The sequence below is a fragment of the Molossus molossus genome, unplaced genomic scaffold (assembly GCF_014108415.1).
Source record: "Molossus molossus isolate mMolMol1 unplaced genomic scaffold, mMolMol1.p scaffold_m16_p_22, whole genome shotgun sequence".
NCBI classification, from domain to species: domain Eukaryota; kingdom Metazoa; phylum Chordata; class Mammalia; order Chiroptera; family Molossidae; genus Molossus; species Molossus molossus.
Genome location: NW_023425358.1, coordinates 16,211,223 through 16,230,152, shown reverse-complemented (window position 1 = coordinate 16,230,152; position 18,930 = coordinate 16,211,223). Strand labels below are relative to the sequence as shown.

At 44.3% G+C, this 18,930-nt stretch overlaps 1 protein-coding gene and 1 non-coding gene across 2 annotated transcripts in view; both read left to right on the top strand.

The window, feature by feature from the left end:
* The first annotated feature begins 4,731 nt into the window (after positions 1-4,731).
* The window catches only part of CRKL (CRK like proto-oncogene, adaptor protein), a 28,453-nt gene continuing 14,254 nt past the window's right edge, over positions 4,732-18,930 (top strand). The window contains exon 1 of the mRNA XM_036276564.1: positions 4,732-5,559. Coding sequence (XP_036132457.1) covers positions 5,249-5,559 — 311 coding nt within the window. The 5' untranslated portion in view covers positions 4,732-5,248. The remainder of the gene's footprint in view (positions 5,560-18,930) is intronic.
* LOC118640442 lies at positions 18,445-18,551 on the top strand. The gene has a single exon (XR_004961366.1). It is a non-coding gene; the product is annotated as a U6 spliceosomal RNA (small nuclear RNA).

Below are 18,930 nucleotides of genomic sequence, written 5' to 3'. Positions count from 1 at the left end.
ATGAGAGAGAACATCGATTGGCCATCTCCTGCATGGGGATTTGGCCCAAAAACTGGGCACGTGCCCTGAAAGGGAATTGAACCAGTGACCTCTTGGTGCATGGGCTGATGCTCAACCACTGAGCCACACCAGCAGGCTTAAATATGTTTTTATTTTTTTCAGAGAGAAAGGACAGGAGAGAGAGAGAAACATCAATATCAGAGAGAAACATCAGTTGACTGCCTCCTGCATGCCCCCTTACTGGGGATCGAGCCTGCAACCCTGGCATGTGCACTGACTGGTGATCGAACAAGGACCTCTCAGTCCATGGGACAACGCACAAGCCACTGAGCTACACCAGCTGGGCCGGAGAATATTTTTTTATTGTTTTTTAGATAGAGTGGAAGGGAGGGAAGAAGGGAGAGAGAGAAACATGGAAGTGAGAGAGACACACAGATTGGTTGCCTCCTGAATGACCCAAACCAGGGCTGGGAATTGAACCTGCAACCCAGGTACATGCCCTTGACTAGAAATTGAATCCTTGACTCCTTAGTCCATGGCTCATTGCTCTAAACACTAGCCAAACCAGCCAGAGCAACAGGGCCACATTTTTTGTTCTTTTTTTGTTGTTGTTGTTGTTTTCTTTATTGATATTTAGAGAGAGAAAGGTAGAAGAGGAGAAAGATAGAAACATCGATGAGAGAGAACATCGATTAGCCGCCTCCTGCATGCCCCCCACTGGGAACTTGGCCCACAACATGGGCATGTGCCCTGACCAGGAATCGAACCAGTGACCTCTTGGTGCATGGGTCGATGCTCAACCACTGAGCCATACTGGCTGAGCAACAGGGCTACATTAAATTTTTTTTTTCTTTATTGATTTTAGAGAGAAAGGAAGGGGGAGAGAGAGAGAAAGGGAGAGGGAGAGGGAGAGAGAGAAACATTGATAAGTGAGAACATCGACTGGCCACCTCTGGCATGCCCCCTACTAGGGATTTGGCCCACAACCTGGGCATGTGCCCTGACTGGAAATTGAATCGGCGACTTCTTGGTGCATGGGTCAATGCTCAACCACTGAGCCACACTGACTGGGCTACAGGGCTACATTTTATTTTTTTAATTATTATTTTTTCCTTTATTGATTTTAGAGAGAAAGGAAGGTAAAGGGAGAGAGAGATCGAAACACTGATGAGAGAGAACATCGACTGGCTGCCTCTTGCATGCCCCCCACTGGGGATCGGGCCCACAACCTGGGCATGTGTCCTGACCGGGAATTCAACCAGCGACTTCCTAGTGCATGGGTTGAAACTCAACTGCTGAGCCACACTGGCCAGACAACAGGGCTAAATTTTATTTTTATTTTTTTTGTTTTATTTTATTTATTTATTTTTATTTTTTTGGTACGTGCCCCTAGGGGGAGCCAAACCCAGAACTCTCTGGTCCGCGGGCCGATGCTCAACCACTGAGCCAAACTGACCAGGGCAGGGCTACATTTTAAAACACCAGAATAAAGAAGGCCAGAGCTTTCTATAGTGGTCAAAAGAGCTTCTACATATGGCAGCTAAGCCTAGTTTAGAGATATCACCCTATGAAAGAAGTGCTTGTTAAGTTATTTTAAACAGTGTGGTGTGGATAATTATAATGGGAATGTGAACAGTATTTTATTAGTATTGTAGTAGCAAATAGTAGGAGAAAATCATCAATAAACTCCTTTTTTGTTTTAGGAGATAAATTTAGAAATATACTCACTAAATCTGCCAGTGCCTTGACCTTGGACTTCCAGCTTCTAGATCTGTGAAATAAAATTTAGCCCTGGCTGGTGTGACTCAGTTGGTTGGAGCATTGTCCCTTACAACAGCCAGGGCAGCCCTCTTTAATGCTCCTTTGTTGCTTTTCCATTTGTTTGCATTTTATCTCTTAGCATCTAGGAACATTTTTTGGAAATATTTTTAAGCTTGTCTCAGCTGTATATAAGGCAGAATAAAGAAAAGTTCTTTTTAAAAAACTTGATTGCACTCTGACCGGTGTGGGTCAGTGGTTAGAGCATTGGCCTGAACACCGAAGCATCTCGGGTTTGATTCCTGGTCAAGGCTACCTGGGTTGCAGGTTTGATTTCCAGCTCTGGTCAGGGCGCATTTGGGAAGCAACCAATCAAGATGTCTCTCTCATATCAATGCTTCTCTCTCTCCCCCTGCCCCACCCCTTCACTCTCTCTAAAAAAAATAAAATCAATTGAAAAAAATATCCTTGGGTGAGGATTAATAAAAAAAATAAAAATAGCCCAGCCGGTGTGGTTTAGCGGTTGAGCGTCGACCCATGCACCGAGAGGGTGCCAGTTCGGTTCCCATTCAGGGCACATGCCCAGGTTGTGGGCCCAATCCCCAGTGGGGGCCATGCAGGAGGTGGCCAATCGATGTTCTCTCTCATTGATGTTTCTATCTATCTCTCTCTTCCTTCCTCTCTCTAAAATCAATAAAGAAAAAATTTAAAAATAAAAAATTTTATTGTGACAAATTCCAAACATATACTAAAGTAGAATACCCACCTCCAAATATATAGAGCCTGGAGACAAAAGTGCCACAGAAAAAGACTGAGAAAGTATATTTTGAGAGGTGGAAAAAATTGTTAGTGTGTTGTGTGTGTTGGGGGGGAGGGTCTTTTCAGAAAGAGATTTTCAATATAAACACATAAAGTCAGGCAGATCAAGGAAAATGATGGATTCAATGGAGATCAATGATGATCTCCAAAGATCAGTTTCAGGCAAACAGTAGAAGCCAAACCAAGAAGTTTCAGCATGGAGTGCATAATGACATGAGAAAATCTGGCAGTGAAAAGCAGCTAGAAAATCAAATGGAGAGTTTTTTTTTTTAATACTCACCTGAGGACATTTTTTTTGTTTGTTTTTTGTTCAGATAGAGTGGGAGGGAGAGAGAGAGAAAAAAAAACATCTACGTGAAAGGGACACATCAAGTGGTTGCCACCCACATGACCCAACCAGGGCAGGGACAAACTGCAACTGAGGTACATGCCCTTAGCGGGAACCGAACCCGGGTCTCTCTGGACCGCAGGCTGATGCTCTAACCGCTGACAGGGCTCAAGTGGAGATTTTAAGATCTACACATTTTTTAAGATCTACATACTTTTTTTTTTTTAATCGAGGACATTTTTTTCCATTTTTTGTTCATAGAGTGGGAGGGAGAGAGAGAGAGAGATAAACATCGATGTGAAAGGGACACATTGAGTGGCTGCCACCCACACAACCCAACCAGGGCCAGGGAAAAACTGCAACTGAGGTATGTGCCCTTAGCGGGAACCGAACCCGGGTCTCTCTGAACGGCAGGCTGATGCTCTAACCGCTGAGCCAAACCGGCCAGGGCAAGATCTACATACTTTTAGGGTATAGAGGTGACAGCCCAGAGAGAGAGGCTGAATAATAATAATAATGGAAAAACATATAAATGATGCTTAATATGTGCCAAGCACTATTCTAAGCACTTTACATAATTTAGCTTGTTTAATAATACATGAGGCATGCATGGAACAATTAAGTAACTGGCCCAAGGTCACTCAGCTAGTCAACTGACTGAGACAGGATTTGAACCCAAGCAGTCAGCTTCAAATTCCATGCTACTCAAATTGTACCTGAGACTAATACAGCATCAAAGTAATTGGGGGATTAAAGAAAATGTGCTGATGTTGAGTCACAAAAGGCACTAGGCTTGACCCTTTAGTTTACCCTAGGATGGAGGTCACCTATCACCCTACAGTCTAGAATATGTTCAACCTGAGGAGTAGGGGTATGCAAAAGGCCAAAATGAAATCTCACTGACAGAGGGGGTTTGTATTGCCTGCGTCTCCTTTTTTGGATGTGCAGTTCCTGGGCTGGTGCTACCAATAATCGGGCACCAGCAGCCTGGAGGTTTTTCTCAAGAGTAATTCGTTCAACAAATACTTGTGCATCAATTTAGGGCCATGCATTGTGTTAGGCCCAGAGGTGAACAAGACCGACGAAATCCCCAATTTCTTAAAATTTACATTCTTGTTGAGAGGTAGAGAGCAGAAAGGCTAGGAAGGCACGGCTAGAGAGTGGTAAACACGGGGGTAATGAAAGACCAACTCGGAGAATCAAGTAGAAGGCCACGCCCGAGAGTGTCTGTATTTTATTTGCATCAATTCAGCGCCAGTGATGACCCAATTACGTAGATCACTGAATCCAGTCAATCCAACCTTCTCTATCCCAATTTGTGCCTGTCGGGTCACTTGGCTATTCCGGGTCCCTCAGCCTACCAGGACACTTCGGGCCAGGGTTACCTAGTCTTTATCTGTTGGTCGCCTCAGTTCCCGCGGTCATCTCCTTCCTGAACCACCTCAGTCCATCCGGGACTGTCCCCTCAGCCCGCCAGGTCACCTCAGTGACACGCCTCCCTGGCCGGAGACTCGGCCTGCACGTTACGCTTTGTTCCCAGAGCAGGTTTTCGAAATGCCGCTCCCTCTTGGCTCCAGCTGTTTTCCTGCCAGCGCGAGGAGATCCGGGAGCGGCAGCGCCCCCGGCGGCACACGACGGTCCAAGAAGGGAGTGCCCACCTCCACCGACTCCTCCGCCTCCTCCCGGAACGCGGGAGCCGGAGCAAGCGGCGCACGCCCTGACCCTCACGACCGCGCTCCTCATTGGGTGCGTTTCGAGACGTCACGGGGCGGACCCCGGAGGCAGCTGGAAGCCGGAGCCTGCGCGTGCGCAGACAGAGCGCGCTGAGCGGAGGGGGAGGTGGCTGGCCACTTCTCCCGCGTCCGCCATTTTGTTGCTGTGGCTCTTGGGAACCGGCTAGGCAAAACCACCCTGGAGGCGCGACGCTCCTTGGAGTTCGGTGCTTGGTGTGGCAACTGGGGTCGGTGCAGAGTCGTGAGGGCGCAGAGCCGGCGCATTTCGGGCCGGGAGTGACTGGACGGAGGCACTCCCGGTACGTGGGGCAGTCCGAGAACCTCGGGGCGGCCTCCGCTGCGGCTCAGCTTCGCCCGCCCCGACCTCGGGCTCTGCTCCGCATTCCCGAGCCGGCTCCTTCCGTGAGGCGGCCCCGGAGCAGGCGGGCGAAGGCGGAGGATGCTGCGGGCCCGGAGCCGAGAGGAAGGTGCTGGCTCGGCCCTCTAAACTCGCCTCGAGGTGTGCCGAGAGGCCCTTCTTCAGTCCCAAAGCCGTCTGCCGGGCAAAGGCGTCCAGAGCAGGCGAGAGCAGCCGCCGCCCGGACCCGCCCCAGAGCTTCGGCCCGACACCATGTCCTCCGCCAGGTTCGACTCCTCAGACCGCTCCGCCTGGTACATGGGGCCAGTGTCTCGCCAGGAGGCGCAGACCCGGCTCCAGGGCCAGCGCCACGGCATGTTCCTAGTCCGCGACTCCTCCACCTGCCCGGGGGACTATGTGCTGTCGGTGTCCGAGAACTCGCGGGTCTCCCACTACATCATCAACTCGCTGCCCAACCGCCGTTTTAAGATCGGGGACCAGGAGTTTGACCACTTGCCGGCCCTGCTGGAGTTCTACAAGATTCACTACCTGGACACCACCACCCTAATCGAACCCGCGCCCAGGTACGCGAGCGCCCGCGTTCCCGGGGCGTGCAGCCCACCCGACCCCCGAGGAGGGTCGATCCAAGAGTGTGTGTGTGGGTGGATGATTGAACTCATTTCTCCCTATTCTGAACCAAATTATTCTCCAGAAGGCATTCCGAATGGAGGGCTAGTGTCAGGATCTGGGTCACTGTGGATGAGGGGATGTGTCTTTAAACATGCTAACGGCGGTTGTATAGTGAAATTAAAATGTACGTTTTTCACCACGTTCACTATTTGGATATCATACTAAAACAGAGCTTTGTTGTTTGTGTGTGTGTGTGCGCTTTTTTTTTTTTTACCTTTTTTGGACCACAGACTTGAGAATCTGAAGATATCCTTGGCATCCTCCCTTCCCCCCTAAAATGCACGTACACACACGTTTGCACACTATTCAGGGTTCTTGGATTCTCTGTAGATCTCTGAAGGCCAGGTTAAGAACTCCTGTCCAGCAGCCTTTGGAGCAGTTGATAAATTTAAATGCGTAAACATTTAGAAACAAAACCTTTAACCGTGAAGTACCAGAATTGTACATTGATACTTTGGTGCCAAGTTTGAAATAGCCAGACACTTAACAATATTATACATTAAATAAAGAAACTATCTTTTTATTAACAATTTTTTTGGTTTACCTATTTTAGAGGGAGAGGAAGGGAGAGGGAGAGAGATAGAAACATCAATGAGAGAAAACATTGATTGGCCACCTCCTGCATGCCCCCACTGCAGATTAGTTCCATAACCTGGGCATGTGCCTTCACCAGGAATGGAACCAGCGACCTCTCGGGTGCATGGGTCACTGCTCAGTCACTGAGCCACACTGGCCAGGCAATACAGAAAATTTAAAAGAAGGCACATTGTCTTCAGGGAGGATTTTTTCTTTTCTTTTTTTTAAATTCATAGTTTTCCCTCAAGCTGGACCATTAATAGACTAGAAATCCATTTGGTTAAATTCCAAAGAAGAGTAGGAAATGTTTACTTCTGGAAATTTTTGAATGACACTTTTTTCTATCCTAGTTGAATTTTAGATGAACTTTTTGTGTTAAGCCTAATGATTTAGCATCTGTTTTAGAGTTAAGAATCCTAAATGACAACGAGCATCAAGCATCCCCTTTTCCAAGTAAAATGCATTCCTTTATTTGATTATTTGCATTAATTTGCCTTAATCAGTATTTCATCAGAGGTATCTTTATGTAAATTTTGTTTTGGGCTGAAGAAATTGCCTAGAATTTTAAAAATAAAAAGAATTTCACTGCCCAATTTGTTTCTTAAACATCTATTTTAAAAGGACAGGGTGCAAAAACAAAAGTAAAAGGACAGGGTGCTAACATAGATTTTTAGGGATGAAATATTTCTGATTTTATAAATTTGCTGACAAGGTATTATTATTATGAGCTTTAAACATTAAAAGCTCTTATAATTAATTAAGAAGCAATCACTGAATGCCTAATCTATGCTTCGTCTGTGGAATAGAGATAGAGAAGAAACAAAGCCATGACAGTGTAATGGTTATAAGATTAACTACTGAACTAAATGGACTTTAAAAACAGGGAGAAAGTGATTATAAATCAAATACTGTATAACAAAGACCTAGACACCAAGAATCTGGTGAAACTTCTAGGTCCCTGAAGAAACTCGTAATTGAACTCTGAGCACAGTATAACTCCAGTAGTAAGGAATTGGAGAGAATCTTAGAACCCACTGTAATGAGGTTTTGTAGTATGTTTTAGTAAATGACTTCCATAACTTGGGAAGGTGAATTATATAATTGTTTTCAGGCATTAATTAAACTATGTTATGTGCAAGGCATTGTGCTTACATTGAAGTGACAGGTACTATAATACAGCTATTCCAAAAACTGTGACTAAATAAATGGCTTGATCCCTTTCTAAAGGAAGAAAAAGGAATATGCTGCAGTGGCTTCCTGCTACCCACAAAAAATGACTCCATATTTTCCTTCCACTGTGTCTTCCTAAAAACCAAATCTACCTTTGATGTCTGTGCTTACCTACTCCTCTAACTTGGTGCAGCCCCGTTAGTCCGCTCACTCATTTCCTGGGAACCTTTGCCCAGGCTGTTGGCTCTTTGCCTAACTCCACCCCACTCCTCACCTCTTGAAAGCTTACCTGTTCCAGGCTCCTCACAAATAATAAGGCCTTCCCCTGATCCTCCCCCTCACATTCAGCTTGAATTGTTTCTCTTTGTGCATTCCACCCCAGGCATGTTGCTGTAATTTAGTTTTTCATTTTCCCTGTTACCTCTCATAGGCCTTTCAGTGCCTGTTGAATCAGATCCTCACTGGATTTACTTTGTTATACTGAGTCTTTGGATTGCCTCTCCCAAGTCTGAAATTTACAGTTTTGGTTTGATGTGCTGTTAGCCTTTGTAGAAAACTAGAGGCTAGTAAAACCTTGGCCAGATGCAAAAATCAGTGTAATGCTTCTTCATTCCCTAAACAGGAGAAATTAAGTGGTTTAGCTTTTAGGCATCAAAACTGAGCTCTTAAAGCCAGAATTTCATGTCCCTTGGCCAATAATTCATTTTTTGTTTATTGCTTAGCAGAAGGCCATAACTATGTGACTTCCTCAGAATTTAAGAATTGGTGGTTTGCCCTGGCCAGTTTGACTCAGCAGTTGGAGCGTCAGTCCGCAGACCAATGAGTTGTAGGTTCGATTCCGGTTGGGGGCACCTACTTCAGTTGCGGTTCATCCCCTGCCCTGGTTGGGTCTTGCTGGAGGTGACTAGTTGATGTGTCTCTCTCGCGATTTTTCTCTCACCCTCCCTCCCATTCTATCTGATGATAGATGGGGAAATATCCTTGGGTGAGGATTTTAAAAAAAAAAGAATTGATGCATGTTTTATTCTAGTCTGATTTTTTTTTTTTGTTAGAGAGGAAGGGAGAAAGATAAAAACGATGTGTGAGAGAAACATCTATTGGGTGCCTCCTGCGTGCCCCCTACTGTGGGATTCCGCCCTGGGCATGTGCACTGATCAGGAATAGAACAGGGATCTCTCACTCCATGGGCTGATCAGCTCAATCCACAGAGCCACACCAGCAGGGAGCTTTTTTTTTTAATTCCTCACTGAAGGATGTGTTTATTTTTTATTTATTTTCCCCAATTTTTATTAATTTATTTTTGTTACAGATGTTTCTCTTTTTTCCCCCCTAGACACCCTCCTCCCCATCTTGTCCCCCTAGCATTGTTGTCTGTGTCCATTGGTTATGCATACATGCTGGAGGATATGTTTATTGATTTTAGAGAGGGGGGAGTGAGGGAAGAGAGAGAGAGAGAAATCAATTTTTTGTTCCACTTATGTGTGCGTTTATTGGTTGCTTCTTGTATACATTGCTTTAACCAACTGAGCAACCTGGTCAGGGCCAGAGTGTGGTGTGGTGTGGTGTAGTGTGGTTTTAATCATCAGATAGAGTGGGAAGAAGGGGGAGAGAGACAGATAGAAGGAAACATTGATGTGATAGAGCCAGCCAATCGACTGGTTGCCTCTTGCACGACCCAACCAGAGCCGGGTAGAACTGCAACCGAGGTATGTGCCCTTGACCAGAATCAAACCCGTGGCTGATTGGTCCAAGGGCCAAATCGCTGAGCCAGACAGGCCAGGGCAGGAATGTGGTTCTTTTTTTTTTATCCTCACCCGAGGACATTTTTCCATTTTTTGTTCAGGTAGAGTGGGAGGGGGAGAGGGAGAGAGAGAGAGAGAGAGAGAAAGAGAAACATCGATGTGAAAGGGACACATCAAGTGACTGCCACCCGCAGGACCAACCAGGGCCAGGGACAAACTGCAACCAAGGTACACACCCTTAGCCGGAACCAAACCCGGGTCTCTCTGGACTGCAGGCCTATGCTCTAACTGTTAAGCCAAACTGGCCAGGGCAAGAGTGTGGGTGTTTTTTTTTTATATCCTCACCCGAGGACATTTGTCCATTTTTTGTACAGATAGAGTGGGAGGGAGAGAGAGGAAGAGAGAGAGAGGGAAACATCGATGTGAAAGGGACACATCGAGTGGCTACCACCCACACGACCAACCAGGGCTGGGGACAAACTGCAACCGAGGTACATGCCCTTAGCGGGAACCGAACCCGCGTCTCTCCGGACTGCAGGCGGACGCTCTAACCGCTGAGCCAAACCGGCCAGGGCAAGAGAGTGTGGTTCTTAAAGCAAGAGGTGAGAGTTTGGAAATACAATGGTCAAGATAAGGAAATTGGATTTTCTTTAAAGTGCAGTGGGTGCCATGGGAGGAGTTTGAACCTGAGGACATTACTATAATCCAGGTGCAAAATGATGGTGACTGATGTGTGTGTTGTAGGTCAGATAGACATCATATAGACAGCTGTGGTTTGGTGGAAATGCCTGTTTTGGAGATAAGATTGATCCTGATGGGAGGGAGGGGGGATGATAGAGGAAGAGAAAGGAAGAAACAATGATTATTTGCTATATTTGTAACTTTGACCTCTAGCTTATCTTATTATTATAATTGCTTTTTGTATCTGTCTATGGTAAACTTAACCCCCAAAAGGTATCATGTCAAATGGCTTTTGATTTTATTTTTTGAGAGTACGATTATTAAAGCTGGGGACAGTGAAACAAGAAAGGCCTTTGGATAGAAGAAGCAACAGGAGAGAGCCTTGGCAAAGCTGCTTTGGCTTACTGAAAAGGGACCTTGGAGATAGGTTCATGGTATTAGCTCAAGATGAGCTGCTACTGCCCATTGCTCCCCTGGTTGTAAGTCTCTTGGGGACTCTTAGAGTTTAGGAGATGCATGCCTGAGGGAAGAAAGGCAGAAAGGCAAGGGCTGTGCTTCTGAGAGCTAACTGGCATTTGTTGATTTTGAATGATCCTAAAGAATTCTTTTTCTGTATGTGGGTATAATTTTTATGTTACAAATCATTTGCTAAACATCTTGTGATGGTTTTCACCCCCATTTTATTTGAGTATAAACAATTTTAACATTTTGTTCATTGTTATAGTTAGTAGTCAGGTAAGCACTAGTGTTTTTTTATTTAATAGACACTATTTCCAGTTTAACAACAGAATGTTTCAGAAGGTATCTGAGTGGATTGTTTAGATATGAACTACATTTTGCCATGGTTTAGAAACTTGAAAGTGTGTTTTGTGTGACTTGCTTTTTCAATTCTAGTTTATGTATGAAAGTTAGGAGAAAAATCATGAGAAGTAAACATTTAAAAACTGAGGCGAGTTGACCCTTAGAGAAAATTTTGATTTTTACTGAATAGACATTGCACGTCGCATGTATCTGGTAATATGGAACTAACATTAAATCAACAGTCCCGCCCTAACCAGTGGTTAGAGCATCGGCCTGCAGTCCAGAGGGACCTGGGTTTGGTTCCCGCTAAGGGCATGTACTTCAGTTGCAGTTTGTCCCCGGCCCGTGTTGGTCGTGTAGGTGGCCGCCACTCAATGTGTCCCTTTCACATTGATGTTTATCTTTCTCTCTCTCTTCCTCTCTCTCCCTCCCACTCTTTCTGAACAAAAAATGAAAAAATGTTCTTGGGTGATGATAAAAAAAAGGAAAAAATCAACAGTCCCGTCCTGGCTAGGTAGCTCAGTTGGTTAGAGCATCGTCCCAATAGGACAAAGTTGTGGGTTTGATCCCCCATTAGGGTACATACAAGAAGCAGCCAATGAATGCATCAGTAAGTGGAACAACAAATCGATGCCCCCCAATCAATAAATTAAAAATTTTAAATAATTAAAAAAAAAATAGTTCTTGTCATACTCTTAAGGACCTTACTAGGTACTGGGATTTTTTAAAGGTTATATCCATGCTATCTAATATGGTAAAGTAGCTGTGGGAGAACTGGAAAAGGATGCTTAACCTGAGTGCCCAGAAGAGAACTCTCACACCTGTGAAGCAGAAAGCAAACTCTGCATAGACCAGAGGGTTACCACAGGCAGCAAGATCACACCTCCCACACCCCCTGTTATAAATATTTAAGGGAACTCAAATCTGGACTTTTATAATTAGTAGGGAAGGGTACCAGTAATTGTAATTAGCATAGCAATCGACACTGTGAATAAACTTCTGAGTTTCTCCTTACTGTGGTTTAAATCATTAAATTTAATTTAGATAAGAAATCAGAATGTCATTATGCCTGGAATGGAAGCTTGACCAGTTAAGAGTTGTGTACCTGCCCTGGCCAGTTTTGCTCAGTGATTAGAGCGTCCGCTCATGGACCAAAAGAGTCGAGGGTTTGATTCCAGTCAAGAGCACATACCTCGGTTGCAGTTCAGTCCCCAGGGCCCTGGTTGGGTTGTGTGGGAGGCAGCCAATCAATGTGTCTCTCTCACATTAATGTTTCTCTCCCCCCCCCTCTCTTCCCCTCCCCCTCTCCCCCCTCTCCTTCCCTCCCTCTCCCTGTCTTCCCCCCTCCCACCCACCCACTCTTTATTCTTCCTGAAGATATGGAAAAGTATCCTCTGGAGAGGATTTTTAAAAAAGAGTTATGCCCCTGTGGCATGTAAAATACTGGTATTCATTTTATTTGAGCCTCTTGTTTGAGGCTCAAATATAGAGAAATTTTTACCTAAGAAAGAGTTTCCCTTTTGATCTGAATAGTTGGACTAGATTATTTCTAAGGTTCCTTCAGGCTAAATATTTTAGTTCTTTCTGATAAGTAAAGGGAGGCATTTCTTATTAGTAGGAGTTCAGATTATCCTAGAGTCTGAGCTAAGATCCTAACAAGTAAGGTGGGGCCCCAGGCATGTGGCAGCTAGTGAGTGGAGCAGTGCTGAGGATTTCCTTGTCTGAATAACTGGATTAAACCCTGTTTAGGGGATTGGAATGGCAAAGCTTTTGTGTTTCAGAAGGAATGGGAAGTGCTTCCCTGTGATTTTGACATTTTAATTTTATTAGGAATTTAAATATATATAGTTCTACTCTATACCAAAGCCCAATAATTCAAGGCATATAATGCAACTAAATCATGATTCTAGCCTTTGAGAAGCTCAATATCTTGAACAAGTTAAAATATAATACCATGGAAGCTTAAAAGCAAGTATGATCAACTAACTAAAGGGTCAAACTGATTCTTTTTTTTTTTTAATCCTCACCCAAGGACATTTTTCCATTTTTTGTTCAGAGTGAGAGGGAGAGAGAGGGAGAGAGAGAGCGAGAGAGAAAAACATTGAGGTGAAAGGGACACATCGAGTGGCTACCACCCGCACGACCCAACCAGGGCCAAGGGCAGACTGCAACCGAGGTACGTGCCCTTAGCAGGAACCAAATCTGGGTCTCTCTGGACCGCAGGCCGACGCTCTAACTGCTGAACCAAACCGGCCAGGGCTCAAACTGATTCTTGAAGAATGAGAACAAATATATGATGTAGAAGGTGGTGGCATTGCCTGCTGGAAAGGGCACGGGGTTGTAATTAATATGACTGATGGGTAGCAAGTTAGGAAGGAAGAATAAAGCAGATTGTCAAATAAAAAATAATGACAACACAATAGCCATCTGGTGTGAATGAATCAAAATTATGCCTTGTGGGGGTCAGATCAGCAAAAAATATATTTTTTTAGTGTGCCACAGATTTAGTAATTAGTTTACGTGTGCCATGAGATGGAAAAGGTTGAAAATTGCTGCTTTTAACCAAAGAGGAGGTAGGTTCATTATTAGATAAGAAAAGTCAGTTACCAGTTAGTCATCCAGGGCCTTACTGCTTGCTCAAAGTATGTCATGGACCTTAGGCATAAGAGAGGTTTAGTATGTTTGGATGGACTTGGAAAACCTCTTTGTATGTAAATTTTATTATTTATTTATTTATTTTATCCTCACCTGAGGACATTTTTCCATTTTTTGTTCAGATAGAGTGGAAGGGAGAGAGAGAGAGAGAAGCATCGACATGAAAGGGACACATCGAGTGGTTGCCACCTGCACGACCCAACCAGGGCTGGGGACAAACTGCAACCGAGGTACATGCCCTTAGCGGGAACTGAACCCGGGTCTCTCTGGACTGAAGGCTGAGGCTCTAACTGCTGAGCCAAACCAGCCAGGGCTTTGTATGTAAATTTTAAAGGGGAGTTGATGTGTGCTATTTACAGTCTTGATCAAAGAACAAACTGAAATGATTGAGAAATAATGACTTGTTCTGATTTTATGTTTCATATTTCTTTGAGCAGTGGGACCTAAAGGGCAAGTATAGTTTCATCTACAGTGGAACTAATGTGTGATTTGTAGATGATTTTGCTGAGTAAATGAATTTGAGAATATGGGATGGAAGACTTCAGTGTCAGAGATGTATATGGCTCGGAGATTGATTTGATGTTAAATTTAAGGATATCTGCACATGTACTGAATCAGGAAATGACCCCCAAGGTCACTATAGCATTATAGTAGTAGAGAAAGTATAAGCTGTCTTCCATCTTGATCAAATTTATACACACATACATACTCCCCTCACCAAGGAAGTGTTGAAAGTTGAAGGGCACTTTGCATCCTTTAACCCAGTAATCCAGAACAGGAATCAGAAAACTTTCAGTAAAAGGCTAGATAGTAAATATTTTAAGCTTTGTGGGCCATATAGCCTCTGTCACAACTGCTCAACTATGCCCTTATAGCACAAAAGCAGTCATAGATTAATACGTAAATAAAGGGGCTTGATTTATGTTTCAGTAAAATTTTATTTATAAAACCATGCAATTGGAGTACTGGCCTACATGCCATAGTTTGCAGACCCGTAGCCTAGACTTCAGATAGTTTTGTATAGTGTAATGGAGCTAAGAATGGTCATTACACTTTTACTTATTTATTTTATTTTTTCTTTATTGATTTTAGAGAGAGAGGAATCTAGAGGGGGGGAGAGAGAGAGAGAGACATCGAAGAGAGTATTGATTGGCTGCCTCCTACATGTCCCCCACTGGGGATTGGGCCCACAACCTGGGCACGTGCCCTGACCGGAAATCAAACTGGCGACCTCTTGGTGTATGGGTGGATGCTCTACCACTGAGCCACATCAGCTGGGTGGTAATTACACTTTTAAAAGGTTGTATGAATATACATACGTGCGTACACATACACATACCCAAAGGCCATATGTAGTCCACAAAGCCTCAGACATGTACCAACCCATTACAAAAGTTTGCCAACCTCTGGAGGACATCCCCTACAAAGCTACTGGTTCATGCCTGTAGGAACCAGCAGTTGCCCTGTGAGCTGTGGGGAGGCTGGGAAGGAAGCTTTTGAACCTTTGGGCCTCTAGTCTTTTTCTGAAGCAGAATCAAAATATATAAGCTTATCTTCCACAAAATCTGTCAACTTCAAAGGGTGCTAGTCTTGAGCTTCTTGTGCATTACCTCCTTGCTTGTTCTCCTGACCCTTAGCAGAACTTACTCCTTCCTTTGAGTATTCTTTGACCCTATCAACTTCTGTCATGTTAATTGTACTTTGATAATCTCGTTTGTCTTCTAAGAAGTCTCTTCCTCTACTAAATTGACTGTCTTTTGAGAGCAGGAACTTGGTTTTAATTTTTGTCTCCTGAATTCTTTTTTTGTTGTGGTTATTGTCTTTAATATGTTTTTATTGATTTTCTAGAGAGAGAGATAGAAACATCAATGTGAAAGAAAAACATTGATCGGCTGCCTCCTGCCCAACCCCACTGTGGATAGAGTCTGCAACCCAGGCACGTGCCCCAACTGAGCATTGAACTGGGACTATAGGCTGTCGTTCAGTCCACTGAGCCACACCAGCTGGGCTTTGTTGTTTTTGTTAATCCTCACCCGAGGATATTTTTCTTGATTTTTAGATAGAGTGGAAAGGACGGAGGGAAGGAGAGAGAAAGAGAGAGAACATCAATGAGAGAGACAAGAGACACATCTATTGGTTGCTTCCCGCAGGACCCTGACTGAGGCCAGGAATCAAACCTGAGACCCTTCAGTCCACAGACAGATGCTCTAACTGCTGAGCCAAACTGGCCAGTGGGTATCTGGGTAAATGGATTTCATTGGTGTTAATTCCCGCTGAAGCTGTACTAGTGTCCTTACAGTCTGCAGGGTAGAATGTACTGCTTTTTTTTTTTCTTTCTTTCTTAATATTCACTGGAGGATATTTTTCTTGTTGCCTCCCGCACAACCTCGACCACGGCCAGGGATGAACCACAACCGAGGTACGTGCCCTTGACCAGACTTGAACCCGCGACTCTGATCTGCAGGCTGACGCTCTAACCACTTAGCAACCCAGCCAGAGCCTGCTTTTAATTTCGACTGTACAAAAAAATAAAAATACCCTTGGATGGGGTCTGAGATGCAAATGATTGTGTGTTAGTAAAGTATCTGAGATTTATGTAGTACTGCCCAAACTTGTAAAAAATTTTAATCCTCACCCAAAGATGTGTGTGTGGTTTTCTAAAATAGATTTTTAAGGAGAGAGAGAAACAATCATTTGCCTCCATAAACGCTCCAATCCGTGATCAAACCCACAACCTAGGTATATGCCCCAACCAGGAAATTGGACCCTCAACGTTTTGGTGTATGGGACGACGCTTCAACCAACTGAGCCATTTGGCCAGGACACCACCCATACATTTTACACAATCTTTGTGGCACTTGAAATAGGAACAGAGGCCTGGCTGTTGTGGCTCAGTGGATTGAGCATCATCCCTTGGACTAGGAGGTCCGAATTCGATTCCCGGTCAGGGCACATGCCTGAGTTGCGAGCTCAATCCCTGGTGGGTGGTGTGTAGGAGGTGGTCAGTCAGTATTTCTCTCTCTCTCTCTCTCTCTCCCTTCCTCTCTAAAAAATCAATAAAACTTTTTTTTTTTAAAAAAGAACAGAGGTATACTTTAAAGGGTGTGGCATGGGGAGCTAATTTGATGCTCTTTGCCTAGTCAGGAACTATTGTGAATGTTTCACACACACATTATGACATTAATTGTTATACACCTGAAAGATGCAAGGTTAATTCATGAGGCAGCTGCCCAAGTGCAAATCCAACCCTGCTTTGGCTTCCTCATCTGTAAAATGGGGATGATAAGAACATCTACCTTACCAGATTGCTCTGAGGATTAAATAATTTATTTAATTTTATTTTTATTGATTTTCTTTTTTTAAGAGTGAGAGGAAGGGAGAGAAAGAAACATTGATGTGAGAGAGAAACAACAATCACTTGCCTCCTGTATGCATCCTGGCTAGGGATGGAACCAGCTACCTTTCTTTTTCTTTTTTTTTATCCTCACCTGAGGACATTCCTGCATTTATCTTCAGGTAGAGTGGGAGGGAGAGGGGGGGCAAAAGAGAGAAACATCTACGTGAGAGAGACACATCGAGTGGCCGCCACCCACACAACCACAACCGGGCTGGAGACAAACCACAACCAAGGCACATGCCCCTAGCGGGAACCAAACCCTGACCTCCCTGGTCCACTGGCCGATGCTCTAACCACTGAGCAAAACTGGCCAGGGTGAATCAGCTACCTTTCAGTGCATGGGACAATGCTCAACTGAGCTACATTGGCCAGTACAGGATTAAACAATTTAATGTCTGCAAAGATTGCTGCAAATGATGTCTGGATTTAGGTAATGCATGTCAATTCTTTATTACTGTTGCTGCTTCTACCATTCCTGCTGTCTCTTTTTAGATACACTGATTGATAGTAGGCAGTTTACCCTTAGTAAGTAATAAGGCCTTTGAGGTTTTAAATCAATCTCCTAATCACCATGGTATTCTGATCTAGTCATTTACATAAAAAAGATACAAGTTTTGCCCTAGTTGCTTTGGCTCGGGATAAAGCGATTTGGCTCAAAGTGTTGTACCTGGGTTGCAGGTTTGATCCCTGGCCCCAGTCAGGGTCGTGTGGGAGGCAACCAATCTATGTGTGATGTTTCTGTTTTCTCTCCCCCTTCACCCTACTCTATCTAAAAATCAATGGAAAAATATCCTTGGGTGAAGATTAACCAAAAATAAATGAGGGAGGGAGGGAGGGAGGGAGGGAGGGAGGGAGGGAGGGAGGGAGGGAGGGAAAGAATGTTTCATTCTCTTTAAAAAAGATACAAGTTTTGCCAAATAATGAAGACTGTCTTTGGAAAGTAGTGTGGCAAGTATGTACCAAGGGCTATGAAAATGTTTCTGTTCTTTAATCTGGGAGTCTAGGCTTTACAAAAAATCTATTATAAGGAAAATATGGTCAAAACTGTCTGTGACATGGATGATTAAATATAAAGAAGAAAACACTGAATATCCAGAAAACCATGACTGCTTCATTGTAGCAGGCTCCTAGAATGAAATGTTATCCTGCTGTGAAAGTGATCATGAAGACCAGTGATGTGGGGAAATGGCTGTGGTGTGATGTTCGGCAGAAAAACAGAAATGCCACAGGCATACACAGGACTTTTTTTTTTTAAGAAAGTCATTGCCCTGGCCAGTTGGACTAAGTGGTTAGATCGTCGCCCATCAACCAAAGAGTCTCCGGTTTGATTCCGGTCAAGGGCATGCACCTAAGTTTTGTTTCGGTTCCCAGCCCTGGTCGGCGTCGTGCAGGAGCGACCAATCGACATGTCTCTCTCACATTGACGTTTCTCTCTCCCTCCCACTCTATCTAAAGATAAATGGAAAAATATCCTCAGGTGAGGATTTATGTTGGGGTTTTTTTTGTTTTGTTTTTTAATATTTTTTTCTTTATTGATTTGAGAGAGAGGGGAAAGGAGAGGGAGACACAGAAACATCGATGAGAGAGAACATCGATTGGCTGCCTCCTACATGCCCCACATTGGGGATTGAGCCCACAACCTGGGCATGTGCCCTGACCGGAATCAATCCTGCAACCTCTTGGTGCATGAGTCGATGCTCAACCACTGAGCCACACCAGCCAGGCTCGGGTGAGGATTTAAAAATAAAAAAAGAAAGGTGCTTGCTTCAGCAGCACATATACTAAAATTGGAACGATACAGAGAAGATTAGCATGGCCCCTGCGCAAGGATGACATGCAAATTCATGAAGCGTCCAATGTTTAAAAAAAGAAAGAACGCCATAAACTGAGCTGGTGGGAGGGGAGAAAAGGAGAATTGTAGCTATATTAGGGCAAGAACTATGGGATTTTTTGATCTTTTGTTTTCCTATTTTTGCTGAATGTTGTGACACTTTTTTTTTTTTAATCCTCACCCGATTGTATTTTTTTCCATTTATCTTCAGATAGAATGGGGGGTGGGGGGAGAGAAACATCCATGCAAGAGACACATCAACCGGCCGCCTCCCGCATGAACCCAACCAGGACCGGGGACCAAACCACAACTGAGGTATGTGCCTCTAACCAGAATCAAGCCTGCGGCTCCTTGGTCCATGGGCCAACACTCTAACCACTGAACAAACAGGCCAGGGCAATGGTGGCACTTT